This window comes from Mauremys mutica, chromosome 9, assembly GCF_020497125.1.
Source record: "Mauremys mutica isolate MM-2020 ecotype Southern chromosome 9, ASM2049712v1, whole genome shotgun sequence".
In the NCBI taxonomy this organism is placed as follows: domain Eukaryota; kingdom Metazoa; phylum Chordata; order Testudines; family Geoemydidae; genus Mauremys; species Mauremys mutica.
The window spans coordinates 105,049,852-105,074,490 of record NC_059080.1 but is presented as its reverse complement, the minus strand read 5'-3'; the positions used below and the strand labels follow the sequence as shown (position 1 = coordinate 105,074,490).

General features: G+C 44.4%; 2 protein-coding genes across 10 annotated transcripts in view; both read right to left on the bottom strand.

Annotated features, from left to right (window-relative positions):
* Positions 1-24,639, bottom strand: part of DLG1 (discs large MAGUK scaffold protein 1) — a 740,792-nt gene that overhangs the window by 286,088 nt on the left and 430,065 nt on the right. The window lies entirely within an intron of this gene.
* LOC123377292 (melanotransferrin-like) overlaps positions 1-24,639 on the bottom strand; it is an 80,859-nt gene that overhangs the window by 23,369 nt on the left and 32,851 nt on the right. For both annotated transcript variants that reach the window (XM_045030022.1, XM_045030023.1), the window contains exons 8-11: positions 23,208-23,395; positions 22,071-22,230; positions 15,027-15,178; positions 10,743-10,839 (exon numbers count right to left, since the gene is read on the bottom strand). In XM_045030022.1, the coding sequence (XP_044885957.1) occupies positions 10,743-10,839; positions 15,027-15,178; positions 22,071-22,230; positions 23,208-23,395 (597 nt within the window). The remainder of the gene's footprint in view (positions 1-10,742; positions 10,840-15,026; positions 15,179-22,070; positions 22,231-23,207; positions 23,396-24,639) is intronic.

The window sequence follows — 24,639 nt, the reverse complement described above, 5'->3', positions numbered from 1 at the left end:
GGGACCGCCCAGCAGGAGGCGCGGCAGGGGTGAGTACCGGCCTGTTTACAGTCCACATCTTTCCTGAAATGTGACACCCAGAACTGGACAAAATACTCCAGTTGAGGCCTAATCAGTGTGGCGTAGAACAGAAGAATTACTTCTCTTGTCTTGCTTATAACACTCCTGCTAATACATCCCAGAATGATGTTTGGTTTTTTTTGTGTGCAAGTGTTATACTGTTGACTCATATTTAGCCTGTGATCTGCTATGACCCTTGCTACACAATCAATTCCTATTTTGTACGTGTGCAACTGATTATTCCTTCCTAAATGGAGCACTTCATATTTTTCCTTATTGAATTTCATCCTATTTGCTTTAGACCATTTCTCCAGTTTGTCCAGATCATTTTGAATTTTAATCCTATCCTGCAAATCACTTGCAACCCCTCCCAGCTTGGTATCATCCACAAACTTTGTAAGTGTATTCTTTATGCCATTATCTAAATAATTGATGAAGATATTGAACAGAATTGGACCCAGAACTGATCCCTGAAAGACTCCACTCATTATGCCCTTCCAGACTGACTGTGAACCACTGATAACTATTCTCTGGGAATGGTTTTCCAACCAATTATGCACTCATCGTCTAGAAGTTCCATCTAGGTCAGGGGTAAGCAACCTATGGCACGTGTGCCGAAGGCGGCATGTGAGTTGATTTTCAGTGGCACTCATGCTGCCCGGGTCCTGGCCACTGGTCTGGGGGGGGGGGTCTGCATTTTAATTTAATTTAAAATGAAACTTCTTAAACATTTTAAAACCTTATTTACTTTACACACAACAATAGTTTAGTTATATATTAACGACTTGTAGAAAGAGACATTTTAATGTTTTTAGAAGGTATTACTGGCACACGAAACCTTAAATTAGAGTGAATAAATGAAGACTCAGCACAGCACTTCTGTAAGGTTGCCGACCCCTAATCTAGGTTGTATTTCCCTAGTTTGTTTATGAGAAGGTCATGCAAGACAGTATCAAAAGCCTTACTAAAGTCAAGATATACCATATCTACCACTTTCCCCTATTCACCAGGTTTGTTACCCTGTCAACGGAAGTTATCAAGTTGTTTTGTTCTTCACAGATCTATGCTGACTGTTACTTATCCCCTTATTTTCTTCTAGGTGTTTGCAAATTGATTGCTTAATAATGTGCTCCATTTTCTTTCCAGGTATTGAAATTAAGCTGACTGGTCTGTAATTCCCCAGATTGTCCTTATCCCCTATTTATATATTGGCACTATATTTGCTTTTTTCCAGTCCTCTGGAATATCTCCTGTCTTCCATGACTTTTTGAAGATAATCACTAATGGCTCAAATATCTCCTCAGTCAGCTCCTTGAGTATTCTAGGATGTATTTCATCAGGCCCTGGTGACTTGAAGACATCTAATTTGTCTAAGTAATTTTTAATTTGTTCTTTCCATATTTTAGTCTCTGATCTTACCTCATTTTCACTGTCATTCATTATGTTAGATGTCTAATCACATTGGCCTGCTAAACCCAGGGTTGTGAGTTCAATCCTTGAGGGGGGCCATTTAGGGATCTGGGGCAAAAATCTGTCTGCGGATTGGTCCTGCTTTGAGCAGGGGGTTGGACTAGATGACCTCCTGAGGTCCCTTCCAACGCTGATATTCTATGATTCTTACTACTAACCTTTTCAGTGAAAACATACAAGAGTCATTTAGCACTTCTGCCATTTCCACACTTTCTGTTGTTTTTTTCATCCTCAGTGAGTAATGGGCCTACCCTGTCCTTGGTCTTCCTCTTGCTTCTAATGTATTGATAGAATATTTTATTGTTACCCTTTGTTTCTAACTAGTTTAATCTCATTTTGTGCCTTGGCTTTTCTAATTTTGTCCCTACATACTTGTGGTGTTTGTTTATATTCATCCTTTGTAATTTGACCTAGATTCCACTTTTTGTAGACATCTTTTTTTTTTTTTTTTGAGTTTCACATCACTGAAGATCTCCTGGTTAAGCCAGGGTGGTTTCCTGCTATACTTTGCTATGCAGTGGGATAGTTTGCTTTTGTGCCCTTAATGTCTCTTGAACTGTTTTTTCCCCTTAGACTTGCTTCTTCATGTCTCTTCTAACAATTAAATTCTGTAGTGTTGAAGCTTCTTTGAAGGAAAAGCAAGTACCTTCTCCTTTGCCATGGTTAGTATGATTGACTGGCCAGCCAGCATTCTCAGAAAATTGCTGCAAGACAGGATCATCTTTAAATGACACACACTGCCTTCAACAGTCCCTTTTTATACATTCAAGGATCACATTAGCCCTTTTGGCCACAGCATCGCTCTGAGAGCTCAAGTTCAGGTGATCATGCGCAATGACCTCCAACGTTATTTTCAGAGTCACTGTTTCCCAGGCTAGAGTTCCCCCATCATGTAACTAGGGCCTACATTCTTTGTTTCTAGGTGTTTAACTTTACATTTGGTCAAATCAAAATGCATATTGTTTTTGTGCTCAGCTTACCAAGTCATCCAAATCACTCTGTATCAGTGATCTGTCTACTTCATTATTTACCATTCCCCAAATCTATGTCATCTGTAAACTTATCATTAATGATATTATGTTTGTTCCAGGTCATTGATTAATAATAGCATAGATCAAAAACACACCTGCTTGATGATGATTCCCTATTTACAATTACATTTTGAGACCTGTCAGTTAGCTGGTTTTTTTCATCCATGTAATATGTGCTGTGTTAATTTTGTATCTTTCTAGTTTTTTAATAAAAATATTGTGTAATACCAAGTCAAATGCCTTACTAAAGTCTAAATATATTACATCAACAGATTACCTTAATCCACTGAATTTGTAAACTCTTAAAAAAATCAAGTTAGTTTGACAGGCTTTATTTTCATAGAATCATAGGGTTAGAAGGGACTGCCAGGGTCATTTAATCTAACCCCCTACCAAGATGCAGGATTAAACCATAAACCATGTTGACTGGCATAACTGCTTGCTGGAGAGGTCTGAGATTTTAAGCCCAGAGTGCACCATTATGATCTCTAGTCTGACCTCCTTCATAACACAGGCCAGAGAACTTCATCCAGCAATTTGTGTATCAAGCCCATAACTTCTGTTTGAGCTACTGCATATCCATTGGCAAGAGAACCAGTCTTCATTTAGACTTCAAGGTGAAGGGGAATCCACCATGTCCCTGGGTAAACTGCTCCAATGGTTAATTATATTCTCTGTTAAAATTTTCTAGTCTGAATTTGTCTAGCTTCAGCTTCCAGCCACTGAATTTTCTTCCCTATATAAATAATAATTGTTCATGTAATCAAGTCAGTTATTAAACTAGTAGATAGGGGGTAATCTGTGGACATGATGTATCTTAATTTTAGTAAGGCTTTTGACAGAGACCCACATGACATTCTCATAGGCAAACTGCGGTAACATGCAGTGTGTGCACAACTGGCTGAAAGACCATATCGTTATCAGCAGCTCAATGTCATAGAATCATAGAATCTCAGGGTTGGAAGGGACCTCAGGAGGTCATCTAGTCCAACCCCCTGCTCAAAGCAGGACCAAACCCAACTAAATCATCCCAGCCAGGGCTTTGTCAAGCCTGACCTTAAAAACCTCTAAGGAAGGAGATTCCACCACCTCCCTAGGTAACCCATTCCAGTTCTTCACCACCCTACTAGTGAAAAAGTTTTTCCTAATGTCCAACCTAAACCTCCCCCTCTGCAACTTGAGACCATTACTCCTTGTTCTGTCATCTTTTACCACTGAGAACAGTCTAGATCCATCCTCTTTGGAACCCCCTTTCAGGTAGTTGAAAGCAGCTATCAAATCCCCTCTCATTCTTCTCTTCTGCAGACTAAACAATCCCAGTTCCCTCAGCCTCTCCTCATAAGTCATGTGCTCCAGCCCCCTAATCATTTTTGTTGCCCTCCGCTGGACTCTCTCCAATTTATCCACATCCTTCTTGTAGTGTGGGGCCCAAAACTGGACACAGTACTCCAAATGAGGCCTCACCAGTGCTGAATAGAGGGGAATGATCACATCCCTTGATCTGCTGGAAATGCCCCTACTTATACAACCCAAAATGCCATTAGCCTTTTTGGCAACAAGGGCACACTGTTGACTCATATTCAGCTTTTCGTCCACCGTAACCCCTAGGTCCTTTTCTGCAGAACTGCTGCCCAGCCATTCGGTCCCTAGTCTGTAGCAGTGCATGGGATTCTTCCGTCCTAAGTGCAGGACTCTGCACTTGTCCTTGTTGAACCTCATCATATTTCTTTTGGCCCAATCCTCTAATTTGTCTAGGTCCCTCTGTATCCTATCCCTACCCTCCAGCGTATCAACCACTCCTCCCAGTTTAGTGTCATCTGCAAACTTGCTAAGGGTGCAGTCCACACCATCCTCCAGATCGTTAATGAAGATATTGAACAAAACCGGCCCCAGCACCGACCCTTGAGGCACTCCACTTGATACCGGCTTCCAACTAGACATGGAACCATTGATCACTACCCGTTGAGCCTGACCATTTAGCCAGTTTTCTATCCACCTTACCATCCATTCATCCAGCCCATACTTCTTTAACTTGCTGGCAGGAATACTGTGGGAGACTGTATCAAAAGCTTTGCTAAAGTCCAGAAATAGCACATCCACTGCTTTCCCCTCATCCACGGAGCCGGTTATCTCGTCATAGAAGGCAATTAGGTTAGTCAGGCATGACTTGCCCTTGGTGAATCCATGCTGACTGTTCCTGATCACTTTCCCCTCCTTTAAGTGGTTCAGAATTGATTCCTTGAGGACCTGTTCCATGATTTTTCCAGGGACTGAGGTGAGACTGACTGGCCTGTAGTTCCCTGGATCTTCCTTCTTCCCTTTTTTAAAGATGGGCACTACATTAGCTTTTTTCCAGTCATCTGGGACCTCCCCCGATCGCCATGATTTTTCAAAGATAATGGCCAATGGCTCTGCAATCTCATCGGCCAACTCCTTTAGCACCCTCGGATGCAGCGCATCCGGCCCCATGGACTTGTGCTCGTCCAGCTTTTCTAAATAGTCCCGAACTACTTCTTTCTCCACAGAGAGCTGGTCACCTCCTCCCCATACCGTGCTGCAGAGTGCAGCTGTCTGGGAGCTGACCTTGTCTGTGAAGACAGAGGCAAAAAAAGCATTGAGTACACTAGCTTTCTCCACATCCTCTGTCACTAGGTTCCCTCCCTCATTCAGCAAGGGGCCCACACTTTCCTTGACTTTCTTCTTGTTGCTAACATACCTGAATAACCCCTTCTTGTTACTCCTAACATCTCCGGCTAGCTGCAACTCCAAGTGTGATTTGGCCTTCCTAATTTCACTCCTGCATGCCTGAGCAATACTTTTATACTCCTCCCTGGTTATTTGTCCAATCTTCCACTTCTTGTAAGCTGTTTTTTTGAGTTTAAGACGAGCAAGGATTTCACTGTTAAGCCAAGCTGGTCACCTGCCATATTTACTTTTCTTCCTACACATCGGGATGGTTTGTTCCTGCAACCTCAATAAGGATTCTTTAAAATACAGCCAGCTTTCCTCGACTCCTTTCCCTGTCATGTTGTTCTCCCAGGGGACCTTGCCCATCAGTTCCCTGAGGGAGTTGAAGTCTGCTTTTCTGAAGTCCAGGGTCTCTGTTCTACTGCTCTCCTTTCTTCCTTGTGTCAGGATCCTGAACTCGACCATCTCATGGTCACTGCCTTCCAGGTTCCCATCCACTATTGCTTCCTCTACTATTTCTTCCCTGTTTGTGAGCAGGTCAAGAAGAGCTTTTCCCCTAGTTGGTTCCTCCAGCACTTGCATCAGGAAATTGTCCCCTACACTTTCCAGAAACTTCCTGGATTGTCTGTGCACTGCTGTATTGCTCTCCCAGCAGATATCGGGGTGATTAAAGTCACCCATGAGAACCAGGGCCTGTGATCTAGCAACTTCTGTTAGTTGCTGGAAGAAAGCCTCGTCCACCTCATCCCCCTGGTCTGGTGGTCTGTAGCAGACTCCCACCACGACATTACCCTTGTTGTTCATACTTCTAAATTTAATCCAGAGACTCTCAGGTTTTTCTGCAGTTTCATACTGGAGCTCTGAGCAGTCATACTGCTCTCTTACATACAACACAACTCCCCCACCTTTTCTGCCCTGCCTATCCTTCCTGAACAGTTTATATCCATCCATGACAGTACTCCAGTCATGTGAGTTATCCCACCAAGTCTCTGTTATTCCAATTACATCATAATTCCTTGACTGTGCCAGGACTTCTAGTTCTCCCTGCTTATTCCCCAGGCTTCTTGCATTTGTGTATAGGCATGTAAGATAACTCACTGATCGTCCTGCTGTCCCAGTATGGGGCAGGAGCCCTCCCCTCTTGCACTCACCTACTTGTGCTTTCCCTCGATATCCCACTTCCCCACTTACCTCGGGGCTTTGGTCTCCTTCCCTCGGTGAACCTAGTTTAAAGCCCTCCTCACTAGGTTAGCCAGCCTGCTTGCAAAGATGCTCTTCCCTCTCTTCGTGAGGTGGAGCCCGTCTCTGCCTAGCAATCCTTCTTGGAAGACCATCCCATGGTCAAAGAATCCAAACCCTTCTCTCTGACACCATCTGCGTAGCCATTCGTTGATTTCCACGATTCGACGGTCTCTACCCTGGCCTTTTCCTGCCACAGGGAGGATAGACGAGAACACCACTTGCGCCTCAAACTCCTTTATCCTTCTTCCCAGAGCCACGTAGTCTGCAGTGATACGCTCAAGGTCATTCTTGGCAGTATCATTGGTGCCCACGTGGAGAAGCAGGAAGGGGTAGCGATCTGAGGCCTTGATGAGTCTCGGCAGTCTCTCCATCATATCATGAATCCTAGCCCCTGGCAAGCAGCACACCTCTCAGTTTTCCCGGTCAGGGCGGCAGATAGATGACTCAGTCCCCCTGAGGAGAGAGTCCCCGACCACCACCACCACCCTCCTCCTCCTCCTCCTCCTCTTGGGAGTGGTGGTCATGGAACCCCCATCCCTAGGACAGTGCATCTCATGCCTTCCAATCAGTGGAGTCTCCTTCTGCTCTGTTCCCTCAGATGTATCATCCACTCCACTCTCTACACTAGTACCTGCGGAGAGAACATGAAAGCGGTTGCTCACCTGCATCTGTGTTTCTGGTACATGGACGTTTCTGGTACTCTTTCCTCTTCTGGAAGTCACATGCCGCCAATTATCCTCGCTGGCCTTCTGTCCCTGCTGCGTAGCCTGCTCTGAATCTTCAGAACATTGTGCCCACTGAAGCTGATCCTGACGTCTATCCAGGAAATCCTCATTTTCTTTTATGGAACGCAGGGTTGATATTCGTTTCTCCAGACCTTGAATCTTCTCTTCCAATATGGAGATCAGCTTGCACTTTGTACAGACAAAGTCGCTTCTATCCTGTGGAAGGAAGACAAACATGGCGCATCCTGTGCAGGTCACAACAGCGGATCGCTCAGCATCCATAGTCTCTTCTGTCTAGGAGCTTCCTTACTTGTGGCAGAGGCTACTCAGTGAAACCTGCGCCTCGGTAGGCTCTCTCCAGGCGAACTCCGCAGCTGACTGCCTTTTTATAACAGTCAGGCCCAGCTGGAACAAAGCACTCCCAGTTCACACTGTTCAAACAAGCAATCAAAGTTGGAGGACATGTCTAGTGGGAGGTCACTCTTGGGCCTGGGGCCATTCAATATTTTATTAATGACTTGGAGAGCAGGCTTATAAATTTGCAGATGATACCAAGGTGGGAGGTGTTAACACTTTGGAGGACCCAATTAGAATTCAAAATGACCTTGACAAATTGGAGAACTGGTCTGAAATCAACAAGATGAAATTCAGTGAAGACAAGTGCAAAGTACTACACTTAGGAAGGAAAAATCAAGTGCACAGCTACCATATGGAGAATAACTGGCTAAGTGGTAGTACTGCTGACAAGGATCTGGGGATTCTAGTGGATCACACATTGAATGAGTCAACACTACGATGCAGTTGCAAGAAAGGCTAATATCATTCTGGGGTGTATTAATAGGAGTGTTATATGTAAGACATGAGAGGTAATTGTCACACTCTAGTCTGCACTGGGGAGGCCTCAGATGGAGTACTGTGTCCAGTTGTGGGCACCACTCTTTAATAAACATGTGTAGAAATTGGAGAGAGCCCAGAGGAAAGTAACAAAAATGACAAAAGGTTAAGCTGAGGAAAGGTTTAAAAACTGTACATTTAGTCTTGAGAAAAGATGGGGGGGGGGAGGGGAACTGATAAAAGTAATCAAATATGTTAAGGACTGTTCTAAGAGGGTAATCAATTGTTCTTCATGTCCACTCAAGACAAGAAGTAAACAGCTTAATCTGCAGCAAGGGAGATTTAGGTTAGATGGTAGGAAAAACTTTAAGGATAGTTAAGCTCTGGAATAGGGAGGCTGTGGCATCCTCATCATTGGAGGGTTTCAAAAACAGGATAGACTAGATCATCTCTTGACAGGTGTTTGTCTAGGTATATTTGATGATCCAGTCTAGGTATACTCGATCCTACCCCAGTGCAGGGGGCTGGACTAGATAATCCTTTCAGCACTGTGATTCTGTGATCACTGCATTTGAGGACACAGTCCCCCCATGTTTGAAGTGTGAGCTGCATTCTTTGGGCTAGATTCACAGAGAGGATTTAAGGGTTGCAACACCTAACTCCTAGGAGTGTGCCCTGCAGTCCAGCAGAGTTCATAGCCCTGTGTTAGGCTCCCCATGCATGGTACGTGGAGAGCCAGTCAACTAAGAAAGGGATTCAGAGATGCCAGCAAGCTGCAAGGGGAGTCACCTATTCTAGTCAGTAGGAAATGTTAGAGGGAGGTACCTTTCTTCACTCATGATTCTTAATCATGACCCCTCTCCTGGAGTTCGGCACCTAAAGCTAAGTCAGCTGCTTAAGGAGACCATGACCTATGGGGAAATGGGGGAGTCCATTGTAGGCACTCACTTGGGAGGTGGGAGACCTGCTCTTTCAGATTTGGAGCAGGGACTTCAACCCAAGTCTTCCACCTCCCAAGAGAATGCCCCAGCCATTGGGCTATTGGCGATTATGGAACAGGAAGGGGTCTCAAACTCTCTTGTGGAAGTTGCTCCACTTTGTATAAATAAGTATTCATTGGGCCAGAAAGAGAGACAGAGGAAGATATGAGAGATTGATTCTATAGCCTAGTGGTTAGGGCACTTGGTTTCTGTAAAGGGAAATCGTGTCTTACTAATCTATTAGAGTTCTTTGAAGGGGTCAACAAACATGTGGACAAGGGGGATCCGGTGGACATAGTGTACTTAGATTTCCAGAAAGCCTTTGACAAGGTCCCTCACCAAAGGCTCTTACGTAAATTAAGCTGTCATGGGATTAAAGGAAAGGTCCTTTCATGGATTGAGAACTGGTTAAAGGACAGGGAACAAAGGGTAGGAATTAATGGTAAATTCTCAGAATGGAGAGGGGTAACTAGTGGTGTTCCCCAAGGGTCAGTCCTAGGACCAATCCTATTCAATTTATTCATAAATGATCTGGAGAAAGGGGTAAACAGTGAGGTGGCAAAGTTTGCAGATGATACTAAACTACTCAAGATAGTTAAGACCAAAGCAGATTGTGAAGAACTTCAAAAAGATCTCACAAAACTAAGTGATTGGGCAACAAAATGGCAAATGAAATTTAATGTGGATAAATGTAAAGTAATGCACATTGGAAAAAATAACCCCAGTGCAGCAAGTTTCAGCACTGTAAAGTGCAAGTGTAGATTGCACCAGTGCTGGGATGATACTGGGCTAGATAGATCACTTGGTCTGTTTTGGTAAGGCAATGCCTATGAACCTGTGACTTTAACAAGATCACTCTTTAAAGCACAGGCTCTTTTCATGGTCAAGTAGGATTACAGCTGAATTGTGAGGCTCCCAAGCATGGGCGGCATGTGAACTGCCACTTCCACCTAAGGCCTTGCCCCTTCCCCCACCGGAATCCCCCACCCCCACCTTGGCCGCCAGCCCCTGCCTCAGGCTAGCCCATGCGGCCCCAGCCCAGGAGCATCTGGCTGGGGCCACCACACAGGGGGAGCCGCAGAGGCAGGCCTGGAGACGGAGCCTTGGCAGGGCCATGTCTGGCTGTTTGGGGAGGCTCAGCCCATGCTCCCAAGTTATATCCTTAATTCATAAAGAGTTCATACTGTATTATAAAATGCTAAAACTCTTATAATTTATCATAATTTCAATAAATATAGCAAATATACATGTTACATAGTCGGAAGCTGCACCATAGTGCAGATCAGTTGTCTACACAGTTCTGTACCCTTCCTTCACCAGTGACTAACGCCAGAGGGTCAGAGAGAGAGAGAGAGACAAAAACGTTCTATAATGCACCTAATTGTGCAAGACTGCATGTTTTACGTGACAGTATATTGTAAGATGTCCAAACTGACCAGAAAGGAGATGGATATTTTTGAAGTTCATGCTCAGTACATGATGTAAACCTCATTCCCACCTGATGATCTGAGTTAACAGACTACCAGGGCAACCCAGTTCTATCAACACTGAGTTACGTAAGTTCAAGGCGTGTTTTTTTTGGATCAAACATAATGTTTAACTTCCGTCTGAAAAATGATTTTCCAGACAGATCCACTGACCTCAAACTATGTTTTTAGAGTGTTTTCAAACAGCCTGGAAAACAGAAACCCTATGTTCTCTGCTCTTCTTACCAGAGTAACTTTCCCCAGCAGCTGGCACTAGGCCATACATCTTTCCAGCTATGTAAATATCAACTCCATCCACACTTACAGCATCACTTTCTTTTTTCTGAAAGGAAATAAAATTAATGAGTTGTGTGAAAAGAAATCTTTGTTAGACACAGTGATGACACATGTCTAGTTCAAGCATCTCTCAGAACAAGAATCCAGGAGGCACAATATCAGCTGCCTCCTCCTCTATCACCCCTGAAATGAGTCCTGGCCTAGTAAAAATAATACTTCCAGGTCTTGCGCCACACACCAATCAACTTTAAGCAGATTCTTCAGCTGGTTGTGGATAAGCCGAAGTGATTTTTCTGTCAAATCATACCCATACATTTCAGAATAAAACCTAATAACCAGACAAGCCTTAGATGCAAAAATGCAGACATGCAATATCCGTAGCAACAGATTTAACCCTTAGGATGCTGGCCTGTGTTAAGGAGTCAAGAAGGTTAGATCACTAGAGTCATTGGTGACACTGTGGTGGGAAGGCTTTTGGCCTCTGAAGGTATGTTTACACGGCAAAAATCCCCCGTGGTAGTTAGTCTCAGAGCCCAGGTCTATAGACTTTGGTTTGCGGGGCTCACACTACGGTGCTAAAAATAGCTGTGTAGATGTTTGGGCTGCTTGGGTTCTAAATCTCATGCCCCTATCCATACATCAGAGCTCAAGCTTGAATGTCTACAAGACTATTTTTAGTGCTATCCTGTAGACCTGGGTTCTGAGATGCACTGCCGCAGGGTTTTTTCTTTTTGGTCATATAGACATACCTTGAAGGCCCAGTCAGATTATGATTTTTGCTAAGGTGAGTTTCAACAAGCCCCATATCCTTTTGACAGAAACTCCTCTCCTCCATGGCATTCCTCTTCCATTTTCCCACTGCTAGTCCTGGCCACGTTCTCATGCTAGGATCCATCCCATGGATGGTGGATCACAGGGAGCCCAAAGCAGGGGTGGGAATTAACTGGGAAAACATAAGAACATAAGAACATAAGAAAGGCCGTACCGGGTCAGACCAAAGGTCCATCTAGCCCAGTATCTGTCTACCGACAGTGGCCAATGCCAGGTGCCCCTGAGGGAGTGAACCTAACAGGCAATGATCAAGTGATCTCTCTCCTGCCATCCATCTCCATCCTCTGACGAACAGAGGCTAGGGACACCATTCTTACCCATCCTGGCTAATAGCCATTTATGGACTTAGCCACCATGAATGTATCCAGTCCCCTTTTAAACATTGTTATAGTCCTAGCCTTCACAACCTCCTCAGGTAAGGAGTTCCACAAGTTGACTGTGCGCTGCGTGAAGAAGAACTTCCTTTTATTTGTTTTACACCTGCTGCCTATTAATTTCATTTGGTGACCCCTAGTTCTTGTATTATGGGAATAAGTAAATAACTTTTCCTTATCCACTTTCTCAACATCACTCATGATTTTATATACCTCTATCATGTCCCCCCTTAGTCTCCTCTTTTCCAAACTGAAGAGTCCTAGCCTCTTTAATCTTTCCTCATATGGGACCCTCTCTAAACCCCTAATCATTTTAGTTGCTCTTTTCTGAACCTTTTCTAGTGCTAGAATATCTTTTTTGAGGTGAGGAGACCACATCTGTACACAGTATTCGAGATGTGGGCGTACCATGGATTTATATAAGGGCAATAATATATTCTCAGTCTTATTCTCTATCCCCTTTTTAATGATTCCTAACATCCTGTTTGCTTTTTTGACCGCCTCTGCACACTGCGTGGACATCTTCAGAGAACTATCCACGATAACTCCAAGATCTTTTTCCTGACTCGTTGTAGCTAAATTAGCCCCCATCATGTTGTATGTATAGTTGGGGTTATTTTTTCCAATGTGCATTACTTTACAAACAGAGAGCTTGTCTTCAACTGCAACAGTTAGCACACTCCAGTCAATGTACTTGAGCTAATTTAGCTCAAATGAGATTGACCACACTTCAAAACAGCACTGGAGTTACACATAGTGATTGGATTAGCTGCTTCTGAGTAGCTGTTGCATCCCTTCTGCATTACTAGCTCCAACATCAGGACCGCTTGAGAGCTTCAACCCCTCCCCACTTGCCACACTGGCCAACCAGTTCACGTTTAGAGCACCGTTTAACTTGAGCTAGGGATTTTTGCATGTGGATAGGAGTCGAGTTAGGGGTAACACTTGAGTTACAACTCACGGTAACTGTGCTATAAAGACACTTAGCTGTATTATTGGATCATGGGACATGTCTCAATCTCAACAGGGACAGGACGTGGTGGACCTCAGTTCTATTAGTGATGTTTCAGCAAGTTTCCTCTAAAATGGACAAACACAATAAGACTGAACTCAAATTCAACTTCAGATTGCTGAAGAATTTATACAGAGGCCATTATTACTTATTTAACTGTAAAATAAATTCTGCCCCAGGGATAGTTTAATTGAATTTCTATGTGTAATCTAATGGCATTCTTCTCCCGTCAAAGCAGCACAGTGGCCATAGTCAGGGTAGCTGCAATTTAATACTGAAAGAGGCAGACTCATCTTTTTAAATAAAATGAGTACATAACTAATCTTGTTTGTAAGTGGCACCGATGGATTTCAGCTGACACAATATCATGTATCCATAGATCCTTTAACAAATCTATAGCCACCTAGACTTCACAGCTATCACTATTCTGCACCTCAGAATTATTCAGAACTTCATGGCGGTAATAGGGATAAAACTCAGATATTCAAGTCTTTCCCAAAGCTCTTAAGCTAAATAAATTTAATTTTTTTCCTTGTAAAACAAATTTTCTAATCCTCATATAAGTGTTATATCCTTGAGACACTTTGGCAGTAGTGCACTATCCTAGACTAATGGAATAGCTTATACAAGTCACAACTGCATTTGCTGCTTATCAGCCTGATAGAGTGGGATATGACTATCAAATTGTGAAGACTATTTTGTACCTGTATTAAAATACTGGCATTGTGGCTGTGTTAGTTTGGTTCTACCATGGGGCAGCCTGTTATGTAATATTCCAGACAGCCACCTTGCTCACAAAAGGCATTTGACACCTTGTTGAAGGACCACCACAGAGCCATCAAGGTTAAAAATCTATTGACTTTGCCTCTCAACTACTCGCCTGGAGCAATACTGAGGAGTATACCGAGGCCTACATAGTGAAAGCAGGAGAGGCAAGCACACTGGTGTATTTGGAACTTCAGCTGGCACAAAAACGGAGGACCTAGTTAAGAGAAGGGTTCTGCCTGCACTGTGGTTAAGAAATTCTTTCTCTAAGCCTTTGTTCTTTGCTGCCCTGCCATGTTGATCCCAAAGGGGTTAAACAAGTATGCCCATAGCCTAAGTAGAACTGGGAGGGGTGGCATATGTAAGCAACTGGGGGGCTCAGAAGGCCTCAGAAACTGATTCTGGATTATAGGGCAGTTGGGCAGCAGTACCCCATGTTAAAAGAAAGGCATCAGACAAGAGGTCTGAGCCCAGGAGTATGTGCTAGACTGCCAGAGCTAGAAACAGTTACTCGACTCCCCAGATCCACTTGGCTTTGAAGCACATGGGATCCAGCCATTGGGGCCTCTTTCAACAAACTGGTGATTTTACAGTATGGGACTAGGCCAGTTTTTAACAAGAAATTTATTGATTGATAAATGATAACATTAATCTATGTAGTGTGACAGAAGGTTTGAAGTCCACCAGTAATCTACATCCCCTGGCAAAGAAAACTTGTGAACAAATTAAAAAAAAAAAAAAGGCTGGATGAGTTGGATAAAGCCAGACAAAATTATCAGTGAACTGCTGTACCTGTTGTCTGCAGGTAAGTATTTGAAAGGCAGCTATTAATCACAGCTAAAGGACTTTCTTTCTCTCAGTTTCAGACCGCCTGTTGGCGGGTGGAAAGGTAAGTGTTTGCCAACCTCAATGTTTATGTATTTATCTTTAAAATATTTTGGGAAAACAGAAGTGGAAGAGATATCAGAGGTGAAGAAATAGGAAACAGATATCTCTCTGGACACAGTAGCATGAGATCCTCACTCCAAAATCTCAGGCCTCTACCATAAGACCTACAGCGAATCCTCTATAATCTCCTAGATTTACTAGCCAGTGCCTGCTGCTTACATACAGAGCCAATGTCACACAATTGAGTAGTTCTGATTCTATCCAGCAGAGGACAGTTGTACATGTACTCATTAACTCATGCATTACAATATATTCATGGTCAAGAACCAGTATGGTTCATACAAAGCATAGTAACAAGCCCACCTGGATCATTTCCATACACTGTTCTGTTGTCTTGGCTGAAACACACTGGATCTCTGGTTTCAAGTTCTTTTTTTTAAAGGCAATAGCCATTTCACTACATTTCCAGATCTCCTCAGTGTGCACAACGCACCATCGCAGGCTTTCTGGTAACCCTGCATTAAATTTGAAAGAAAATAATAGGGATTAAATGTAATAGATGTAAACATGTATATATTCTGCTCATTACCATATACCTGGGCCCCTCACCTTATTAAAAATGCACACTTAGAAATGAACACAACGGTAGCAAACCTCACAGTACAGAATAAAGAGGACTGGGGTGTAATGAATATAAAGACAATTCTCTACTGATACTTATGACACAAACAGACCCCATGGTTCTCTCTAGCTCCTAAACTAAGAAAACACTGCCTGTACTGCTTAATGGTACCACACAGGGTCTCCCTAACTACTGGGCTAGACTTAGCAGCCAGGGAAGGAATTGCTGACTACACTAAAAATCCACTCCGAGGGTGGATAAATGACTCCTGCTGCTGTTGCCCTATCCAGTGTGCTATTGTAATGCTGACAGACTTCGGTTGTCAGCAGGCGGGATTGAGCTGAGACCTCTGGAGCTTAGTGTATGAGCCTCTGCAGCAGGAGCTAAAAGCCAACTGTCTGTTAACTAAGGCTGTAGAGCAGACTTATTTTATCTCCCTCTGTCATAAACAGTTAGTTAAGGGTTAAGGTTTTTGTCTACCAATGAGGGGCAAGATATTTTCAAATCCCTGTGGAGGGAAGGTTTTTTTTCTGTTCTTTGTTTTAAGAGAGTCTCTCTTGGGAATTAAGAGAGTCCAGACATCTTAATCAAGTCCTCCCAGGTTTCTGCAATAAATTCTTCTATTCAAGCTAGTGAGTATTAGCAAGGAACTAGTATTCTTATACTTTTATTTCTGTATTTGCAATTCTGTGTTTTGCTATAGAATTTCTTTAAGTCTGTACTGTTATTGCTTTTACTGAGAAAGAAAGGAGGGGGAAATTCTCTCCAGAGATTGATAAGTTTAGACCCTGTATATTGTTCCATTTTGGTTACAGAGACAGTGACTTTCTTTTTTTTTTATTCTTTAATAAATTCTTTTCTTTTCTTTGGACTTGGTTAATTCCTTCTCTTGTGAAAATTCAGGGGAAGGGGAGGAGGGAAATGGTTTGTTTCCCTTTGTGTTTGATTCAAGGAGTTTGAATCAGGTATATCTCTCCTAGGAAAAGGGAGGGGGAAGGAAGCAGGGGGGAATGGTTTATTTCTCCTGGGTGTAAGAACTCCATGGATTTGGGGCTCTTGGGATCCCCAAGGATTTTGGGGAAGGACTGTGTCCCAATCCACATTCCTGATTGGGTGGTGGCAGCTTTTACTAGATCTAAACTAGGATTTTAGTTTAGAAGAAGGATTCATGCAGGTCCCCATTTTAGAACCCAACAGCTCTAAGTGGGGGTGAGACCTATGACACCCTCGCTAAGTGGTCTCGGTAACACTAGATAGGACAGAACACCACACCCAGGAGGTGTGTGGGTTACACTTAGGGTGACCAGATGTCCTGATTTTATAGGGACAGTCCCGATTTTTGGGTCTCTCTCTTATATAGGCGCCTATTACCCCCCACCCACATCCTGATATTTCACAGTTGCTGTCTGGTCATCCTAGTTACACTATCTCAAAAGTTAAACCATAGGCCAGCCTGAACAGATGCTTGTGGTGGGTTCTCAAGGCCAACTGATTCTGGAAACCCAGCAAAACAGACAAGTTCTGTAGGCAAAGGCTCCATTACTGAAGCTGTTCTGGGTTCTGAGAAGTGAAAGCAAACATGGTATCAGGTGGTCCAAGCTGCCATGAAAGTTCATTTTCTAGTATAGGGATTTTAAGAATATTCTATATCATAGGTGCCGAGATAGGGAAAAAAATGGTGGGTGCTGATCACCCACCAGCAGCCCCCCCCCCATCAGAACCTCCACCTCCCTGCAGGGCCTCTAGCCTGCCAGCGGGACCCCCAATCAGCATCTCCCCCTCCCTCCTCATGCCTCCTGCCCACCACAATCAGCTGTTTCACAGTGTTCAGGGGGCTCTGTCAGGAGGGAGGAGGAGCAAGGATGCGGTGTGCTCAGGGGAGGGGGCGGACTGAGGCAGGAAGAAGTGGGGTGGGGGGTGGAGCGGGGGCAGGAAGAAGTGGAGTGGGGGCAGGACAGGGGCAGGTGGGGGCAAGGCCTTGAGGGAATGGGTGGAGGGGAAGCAGGGCCTGGGGCAGAGCCAGGGGTCGAGCACCCGCCAGCACATTGGAAAGTTGGTGCCTGTGTTCTGTATCATAATTAAGGCTGTGTCATGGAGGTCACAGAAGTCATGGATTCCATGACTTTCTGTGACCTCCGTGACTTCTGCACTGGGCGGTGCTGGCTCAGGGGCTGCCCGAGCCAAGTAGCCCCTGGGCCAGCAGCAGCAGTTTGGATGTATGGGAGGGGGCTCAGGGCTAGGGGCAGGGGGATGCAGGGAGGGCTTACCTCAGGGTGGGGGGGCTTCCCAGCTCCCACTGGCATGGCCCTGCAGCTCCTAGGTGGAGGAGCCAGGGGGCTCCACGTGCTGCCTGCATCCACAGGCCCTGCCCCCGCAGTTCCCACTGGCTGCAGTACCCAACCAATTGGAGCTGCACAGCCAGTGCTTGTGGCGGGAGTAGCACGCAGAGCCCCCTGGCCCCTCTACCGCCTAGGAGCTGCAGGGACATGTGGAGCCAGGTAGGCAGCCCCTGTGAGCCCTGCCAACCAACACACACACACCCTGCCCCTGCACTAGCAGGGGTCCTGGGCTGCATGCTGATGCCCACGTCCCCCACACCAGCGAGGGTCCTGGGCCACATGCCAATGCCTCCCCCCCCCAGCACCAGCGGGGGTCCCGGGCCACCTCCTCCAGCACATGCAGTGCCCCCCCAGATCACTCAAGGGGTTGGACTAGATGACCTCCTGAGGTCCCTTCCAACCCTGATATTCTATTCTACAGCCTCCCACCCAAGTTTTAGGTAGGAGTATATAGTAAAAGTCATGGGCAGGTCATGGGCCATGAATTTTTGTTTACTGCTCGTGACCTGTCCATGACTTTTACTAAAAATACCCATGACTAAAATGTAGCCTTAATTATAATCTATAGTCTGAGGCAGGAGTGGCAGAAGGCTCCTAAAAGTCAGAGGGCCACCAGCATTGGAAACATGGCCCCAACACCTAACCCTTCCCCTGAGGCCCTACTCCCGTGCTGTCCCTTCCCCTGAGGCCCCATCCCCACCCTGCTCCTTCCCCCAAAACCCCGCCCCCTGCTCGCTTCTTTCCACCCTCTCCCCGACATCGCTCACCCTTATGGCTGGCAAAAAATGATGGGGCCATGCCCCCTGGCCACCTCTGTTCCAGAGCTCCTGGGCTGAGGCCCAGAGCCTTAGTCCCACTATCGTTAATGTATTTTCCTCACAACACTGCTGCATGGTAGGAAAGTGCTATGATATACCCATTTAACAGATGGGGAACAGAAGCACAGAGAGTCTAAGTCTCTTGTCCATGGTCACACAGGAGTTCAATGGTGTACTAGTGTAGGACTTGAAGCTAAGCCTTAAGCTGGTGTTGTAACCACCTCCTTCCTCTCTTTCTATATAGGCCAGCTCTATACCACCTATTCTCTGCCTCTTCATTGTAGGCGATAAACTGTGGATGGGTCAGTGCATGCTCAAAGTACACTTCAGTCTGGAGATCTCTAGCTGATTTAAGGGATTGTTACAAACCAGCACAATTTAGAGCAGTCCTGAGGCTGCTCATTCAGTCTGGATTAAGGTTTCAGCATTATAGGCCTATGCTCAGGGCCCTAGTTCCTAGAGTCAGATTCTGGGATCAGAATGTCAGCTCTCATTACAAAAAATAATATTTGTAGGATGAATGGATGCAAAGAAAAGCTTGAAAAACCGGAATGTAACTAATGCCTACTAAAGTGTGCTAGAACAATGGCTTCAAAAGGTATGAGCTGCCTCTTTCCTCTTACTCTGGAACCTGCTGCCACTCCAACAGTAACTGAGCTATGGTATTGAGGCACGGCCCTAGTGAGTCCATGCTGAGTGTGCCCAGGGCTTCAGAGTGCCTTAATTTGGCCTGGTTATTTCAAATTAGCCTAGGAGCTGAATCACTTCCCTGTCCAGCCACTGAACAGAAGGGAAAGAATGGAAAGGTGACACACACACAAAGGGCACAGAGCATTGCTGCAAAACACCTGAGCCCTGAAAATGCATTAAAACATTCCAAGTGTTTGGAAAAGGAGCTTCTTTGTTTCTGCAGCTGGGGTGAAGTTGTCTAGAAAGGAATAAATTAGGGCTGTCAAGAGATTCAAAAAATTAATCGTGATTAATCACCTGATTAATCACAGTTAAACAACAATAGAATACCATTTATGTACATATTTTTGGATGTTTTCTACATTTTCAAATATATTGATTTCAATTACAACACAGAATACAAAGTGTACAGTGCTCACTTTATTTTTGATTACAAGTATTTGTACTGTAAACAAAATAGTATTTTTCAATTCACCTAATACAAGTACTGTAGTGCAATCTCTTTATCATGAAAGATGAACTTACAAATGTAGAATTATGTACAAAAAACTGCATTCAAAAATAAAACAAAGTAAAATTTTAGAGCCTTCAAGTCCACTCAGTCCTACTTCTTGTTCAGCCAATCGCTCAGACAAACAAGTTTGTTTACATTTGCAGGAGATAATGCTGCCTGCTTCTTGTTTACAATGCCACCTGAAAGTGAGAACAGGTGTTTGCATGGCACTGTTGTAGCTGGTGTCGCAAGATATTTACATGCCAGATGTGCTAAAGATTCATATATCCCTTCATGCTTCAGCCACCATTCCAACAGACATGCATCCATGTGGATGACAGGTTCTGCTCAATAACAATTCAAACTTTCATTATCTGAATCAGATGCCACCAGCAGAAGGTTGATTTTCTTTTTTGGTGATTTGGGTTCTGTAGTTTCCGCATCGGAGTGTTGCTCTTTTAAGACTTCTGAAAGCATGCTCTACACCTCATCCCTCTCAGATTTTGAAAGGCACTTCAGATTCTTGTAGCTATCTTTAGAAATCTCACATTGGTACCTTCTTTGCATTTTGTCAAATCTGCAATGAAAGTGGTCTTAAAAAGAACAACGTGCTGGGTCATCATCCGAGACTGCTATAACATGAAATATATGGCAGAGTGCAGGTAAAACAGAGCAGGAGACACAAAATTCTTCCCCAAGGAGTTCAGTCACAAATGTAATTAACTCATTTTTAATGAGCATCATCAGCATGGAAGCATGTCCTCTGGAATGGTGGCCGAAGGGGCATACAGATGTTTAGTATATCTGGCACATAAATATATTGCAATGCCAGCTATAAAATTGCCATGTGAATGTCTGTTCTTACTTTCTGGTGACATTGCAACTAAGAAGAGGGCAGCATTATCTCCTGTAAATGTAAACAAACTTGTTTGTCTTAGAAATTGGTTGAACAAGAAGTAGGACTGAGTGAACTTGCAGGCTCTAAAATTTTATATTGGTTTATTTTTGAATGCAGTTATGTAACACACACACACAAAAAATCTACATTGTAAATTGCACTTTCATGACAAAACGATTGCACTACAGTACCTGTATGAAGTGAATCGAAAAATGCTATTTCTTTTGTTTATCCTTTTTACAGTGCAAATATTTGTAATAAAAAATGTACACTTTGATTTCAATTACAACACAGAATACAATATATATGAAAATGTAGAAAAACATCCAAAATATTAATAAATCTCAATTGGTATTCTATTGTTTAACAGTGCGATTAAAACTCCGATTAATTGCGATTAATTTTTTAAATTGTGATTACTTTTTTGAGTTAATCGTGTGAGTTAACTGCAATTAATTGACAGCCCTAGAATAAATTTTCATGCACCAAAGGAATAAATCTGCTAATAGAACATAATGTAGTGGAACCAAACAGTAGGACAAATCCTGCCGTTCTTACTTAATCCTTTTTCAAACAAAAGGTCCACCAAAACAATGAGAAACCCATTCCATTAGTTTGCCTAAAGGACAGCAGGATTTGGAGCTGTATGTTTCACATGTTTCTGGCTGCAGTCTGATACTTAAATGATTGAAATGTGGGCACTCAGCATATCAAAACAAACCCTAAGTGGTCCAGGAAAAAGAAAAGGAGGAGAAGCTGTAAATGAGGGAGTCTTTTCAGGCAAAGTACGAATTTACCAGACTAAAACCCCTCCCACTCATATGGGCAAGATGAGTCTACTTTTCATGCAGTTTGCAATAAAACTCTGCTAACTCCAACTGCAGTTTGGGGATTTTTAACAGGAGTTTGTGGTTCAACATAGAGGCTACAATCATTAATGTGGGGAAAGAAGACTGTAGTACCAGGTGCTCAGGTACCTCCGAGAGGGGCATGCTGCAAGAATCAAGATAGAATAGGAAAGAAACCATGAGATCTCATCACCAGTCAATGTACATTTCAGGATTAGGGATCTACTGATATAGTTAACACAACACAAATCTGCACATTTGTGGTGCCCCAGTTGCAAGTATTGTGTGCATTCTGCCTCAGGGCCAGAGACAGATTACAATTAAAGGGAGCATCAGTCTAAAATTCAAGGATCCTGTCTCTTTGGTCTGCCTTTGGGTCTTTGTACTGAGATCAATGATCAGCACTCTGCTTTCTATGCCCACCCTGTGGAAGAGGAGCCACATCCTGATCAGTTCGCTCAGCATAGATACCCCTGCTGCTCCTATACCATGGTAGGTAAAGCCTTGAAGCCATGTTTCATAGTCTCAAATTCAGAGTGGTCTCCTTTCCCACTCCAGTGTGATGTTTGAGTCTTTGTGCTTCAAGGATTCTCCAAAAGGTCAGGATGCAAACATGAATTCAAACAAAATAAAGGTGGTCTCTCTTGCAAGAGCACCTCTACTTGTGATTACAGAGGCAAATCGAAAGGCCCAACTTACTGGTGGGATCGCAGCTCAAGCCTTGCATGGCATGCATATATTCATCACCCAGCCAAGCCTGGTAGTTCTGATTTGTGATTGGAACCAATTCTGTGGTGATGTCTTTGAAGAGAAGATTCTTTGCATTGTAAGCCGCAGAGTCAAACATCTGAAATCTTTGCTGTAACATTAAGGAAAGAGAAAGTGTCTGTAAGGCAAACACACCTTTATCTAATGCTTGGTCTATATCTAAAAAGTTAGGTTGACATGGCTCCCTCAGTGAGATGTGTTTAAAAAAAAACCACACTCCTGACTGACATAGCTCTACTGACCGAAACCGAGTGGAGATGCAGCTATGTTGATTGGCAATGCTTCCATTGATACATTTGGGGAGGTGGCATTTTTACACTGATGGGAAAACATCTTTTGTTGGCATAGGCTGCATCTACACTATGGGGTTATGCCTGCATAGGTATGCCAACATGGCTATGCTGGTATAATCTTTGTACTATAGACATAGGTTATGTCTACACTACTGCAACACAGCTACAGGGCTACTAATGTACTACTGTAGTGTCACAGTGTAGATGATTCCTACATCAATGGAAGAGGTTTTTCCACTAATGTAGGTAATCCATCTCTCTGAGAAGCAGTAGCCCGGTTGATGGAAGAATCTTTCCATCAATCTAGCCGCATCTACACCAGGGGTTTGGTCGACCTAACTACGGTGCTCAGGGTGCAACATTTTCCACAGCCCTGAATGAGTTGCTAGGTTGCACTAAGTTGTAGGTGTACACCAGGCCATAGCCTAAGTTATGTTTAAGTCTGGGGTGAAAGTAAAGTCTAGTTGGAAACCTTGGCATTGAGGGCACTATCTCACTTGTACCTTCACAAGGCATAAATAATTGCCCCTCAAGAAGTTCAAGCCTGGTTCAGTGTTTCTTAGTATTTGGGGGCAAAGAAAGTGGTGTGAGATCACCAGCCACATTTTGTGGCTGAAATCCATCTCTAGGCCTGATCTTCTCAGCTGCTGAGTGCCCTCCACTCCCATTTAATTCTCACTGAGTTGAAGGTGCTCAGCATCCCACAGGATCAAGCCAGGTGGGTGGAGGGGCAACTAAAAAATCAATACAACAGACACCAAAAAACGTAATCCACCTGCCCCTGCTTAAGCATCTGGAAGATGAGTGACCCATCAGTGTCAGGTCTGACGACAACAGCGTGAGCTGGGACCTGGGCCAGGTGGCATTTCCTCCATTCTGTAACCTCAGCTGTGCTGCCATCGCGGCAGAGAAGCTGGAAGTCCCTGGAGTGAAGCTCTTGCGCCCATGAGGAAGGAGTCTGGCCTGAAATCAAATAGAACACAGTTATGAAACAGCTTTCAGAATCACATCGATGGACACAGAGCTGCTGATGCATCTGTCTCCCTCTGACTCTGCTCTACCCATCCAGCCACACTATTTCTAAGGTACCTAATCACATGAGTAGCAATTCTCCACTACATTCTGCCTGATTTTCCCTACAGCTGCATAAAGCAGGATAAAGGTGGCTTAACAAGCTACTCGAGAATTTCCCCTGTCTAAGGGTACTCTCTAAGAGGTGAAGAACCACCAGAGTATTCCCCAATGTATGGTTGGAGGAAATATAATATGGTTGAAGCTATTCCTTTGGCTTCAGATATAACCCTATGAGACTGTAGGCAGCTGAACATAAATTAAAACAGTGTGCAGGCAGCTCTGAATTATGCTGGGGACCCAGGGGCGGCTCCAGGCCCCAGCACGCCAAGCACGTGCTTGGGGCGGCATGCCACGGGGGGTGCTCTGCCGGTCGCCGGGAGGGTGGCAGGCAGCTCCGGTGGACCTCCCGCAGGCGTGCCTGCGGAGGGTCTGCTGATCCTGTGGCTTCAGTGGAGCATCCGCAGGCACGCCTGCGGGAGGTCCACCGGAGCCGCAGGACCAGCGGACCCTCCACAGGCATGTCTGCAGGAGGTCCACCAGAGCCGCAGGACCGGCGATCAGCAGAGTGCCCCCTGCGGCGTGCCGCCGTGCTTGGGGCGGCGAAATGGCTAGAGCCGCCCCTGTGGGGACCACAGCAATACTGAGACGGTCCTAAAATCCAGATGCCACAAGGGTGGACTAGAACAAACTTTTACACCCATCCTGGTGTCCTGCACTAAATGGAGCTCCACTGGACTTAAAAAGTGGGACCTTGATATCTAAGTGGTATATACTCACATTGCCATGGGTATAGGGGTGCCCTGGGTATAAGGGGTCGTTGCATTGATTAGTGGCACCACAAACTAAGCTCCCTTTTGCCTGTTTTTGCTGAGATTTCTGAATAGAGAGGAGCCTAGGCCACAATTATTTGTATTCAACTTTTAAAATATCCCAAAGTCCAAAACTGTTTGGATCCAGGATTTTGGTTCAGGTCAATCTCTGCTTCCAGAGTGCAATTAAAGATCCCACTTTACTTTTTGCTGAAATTGCCAGTTGATTTGAAAATGTCTGACCTGGGGATATTTCTCTTTCCCTTGTGTTCACATGGTGTTCTGGCTTTATTGCATCTTTGCTTATTCCTTGCATCAGAATAC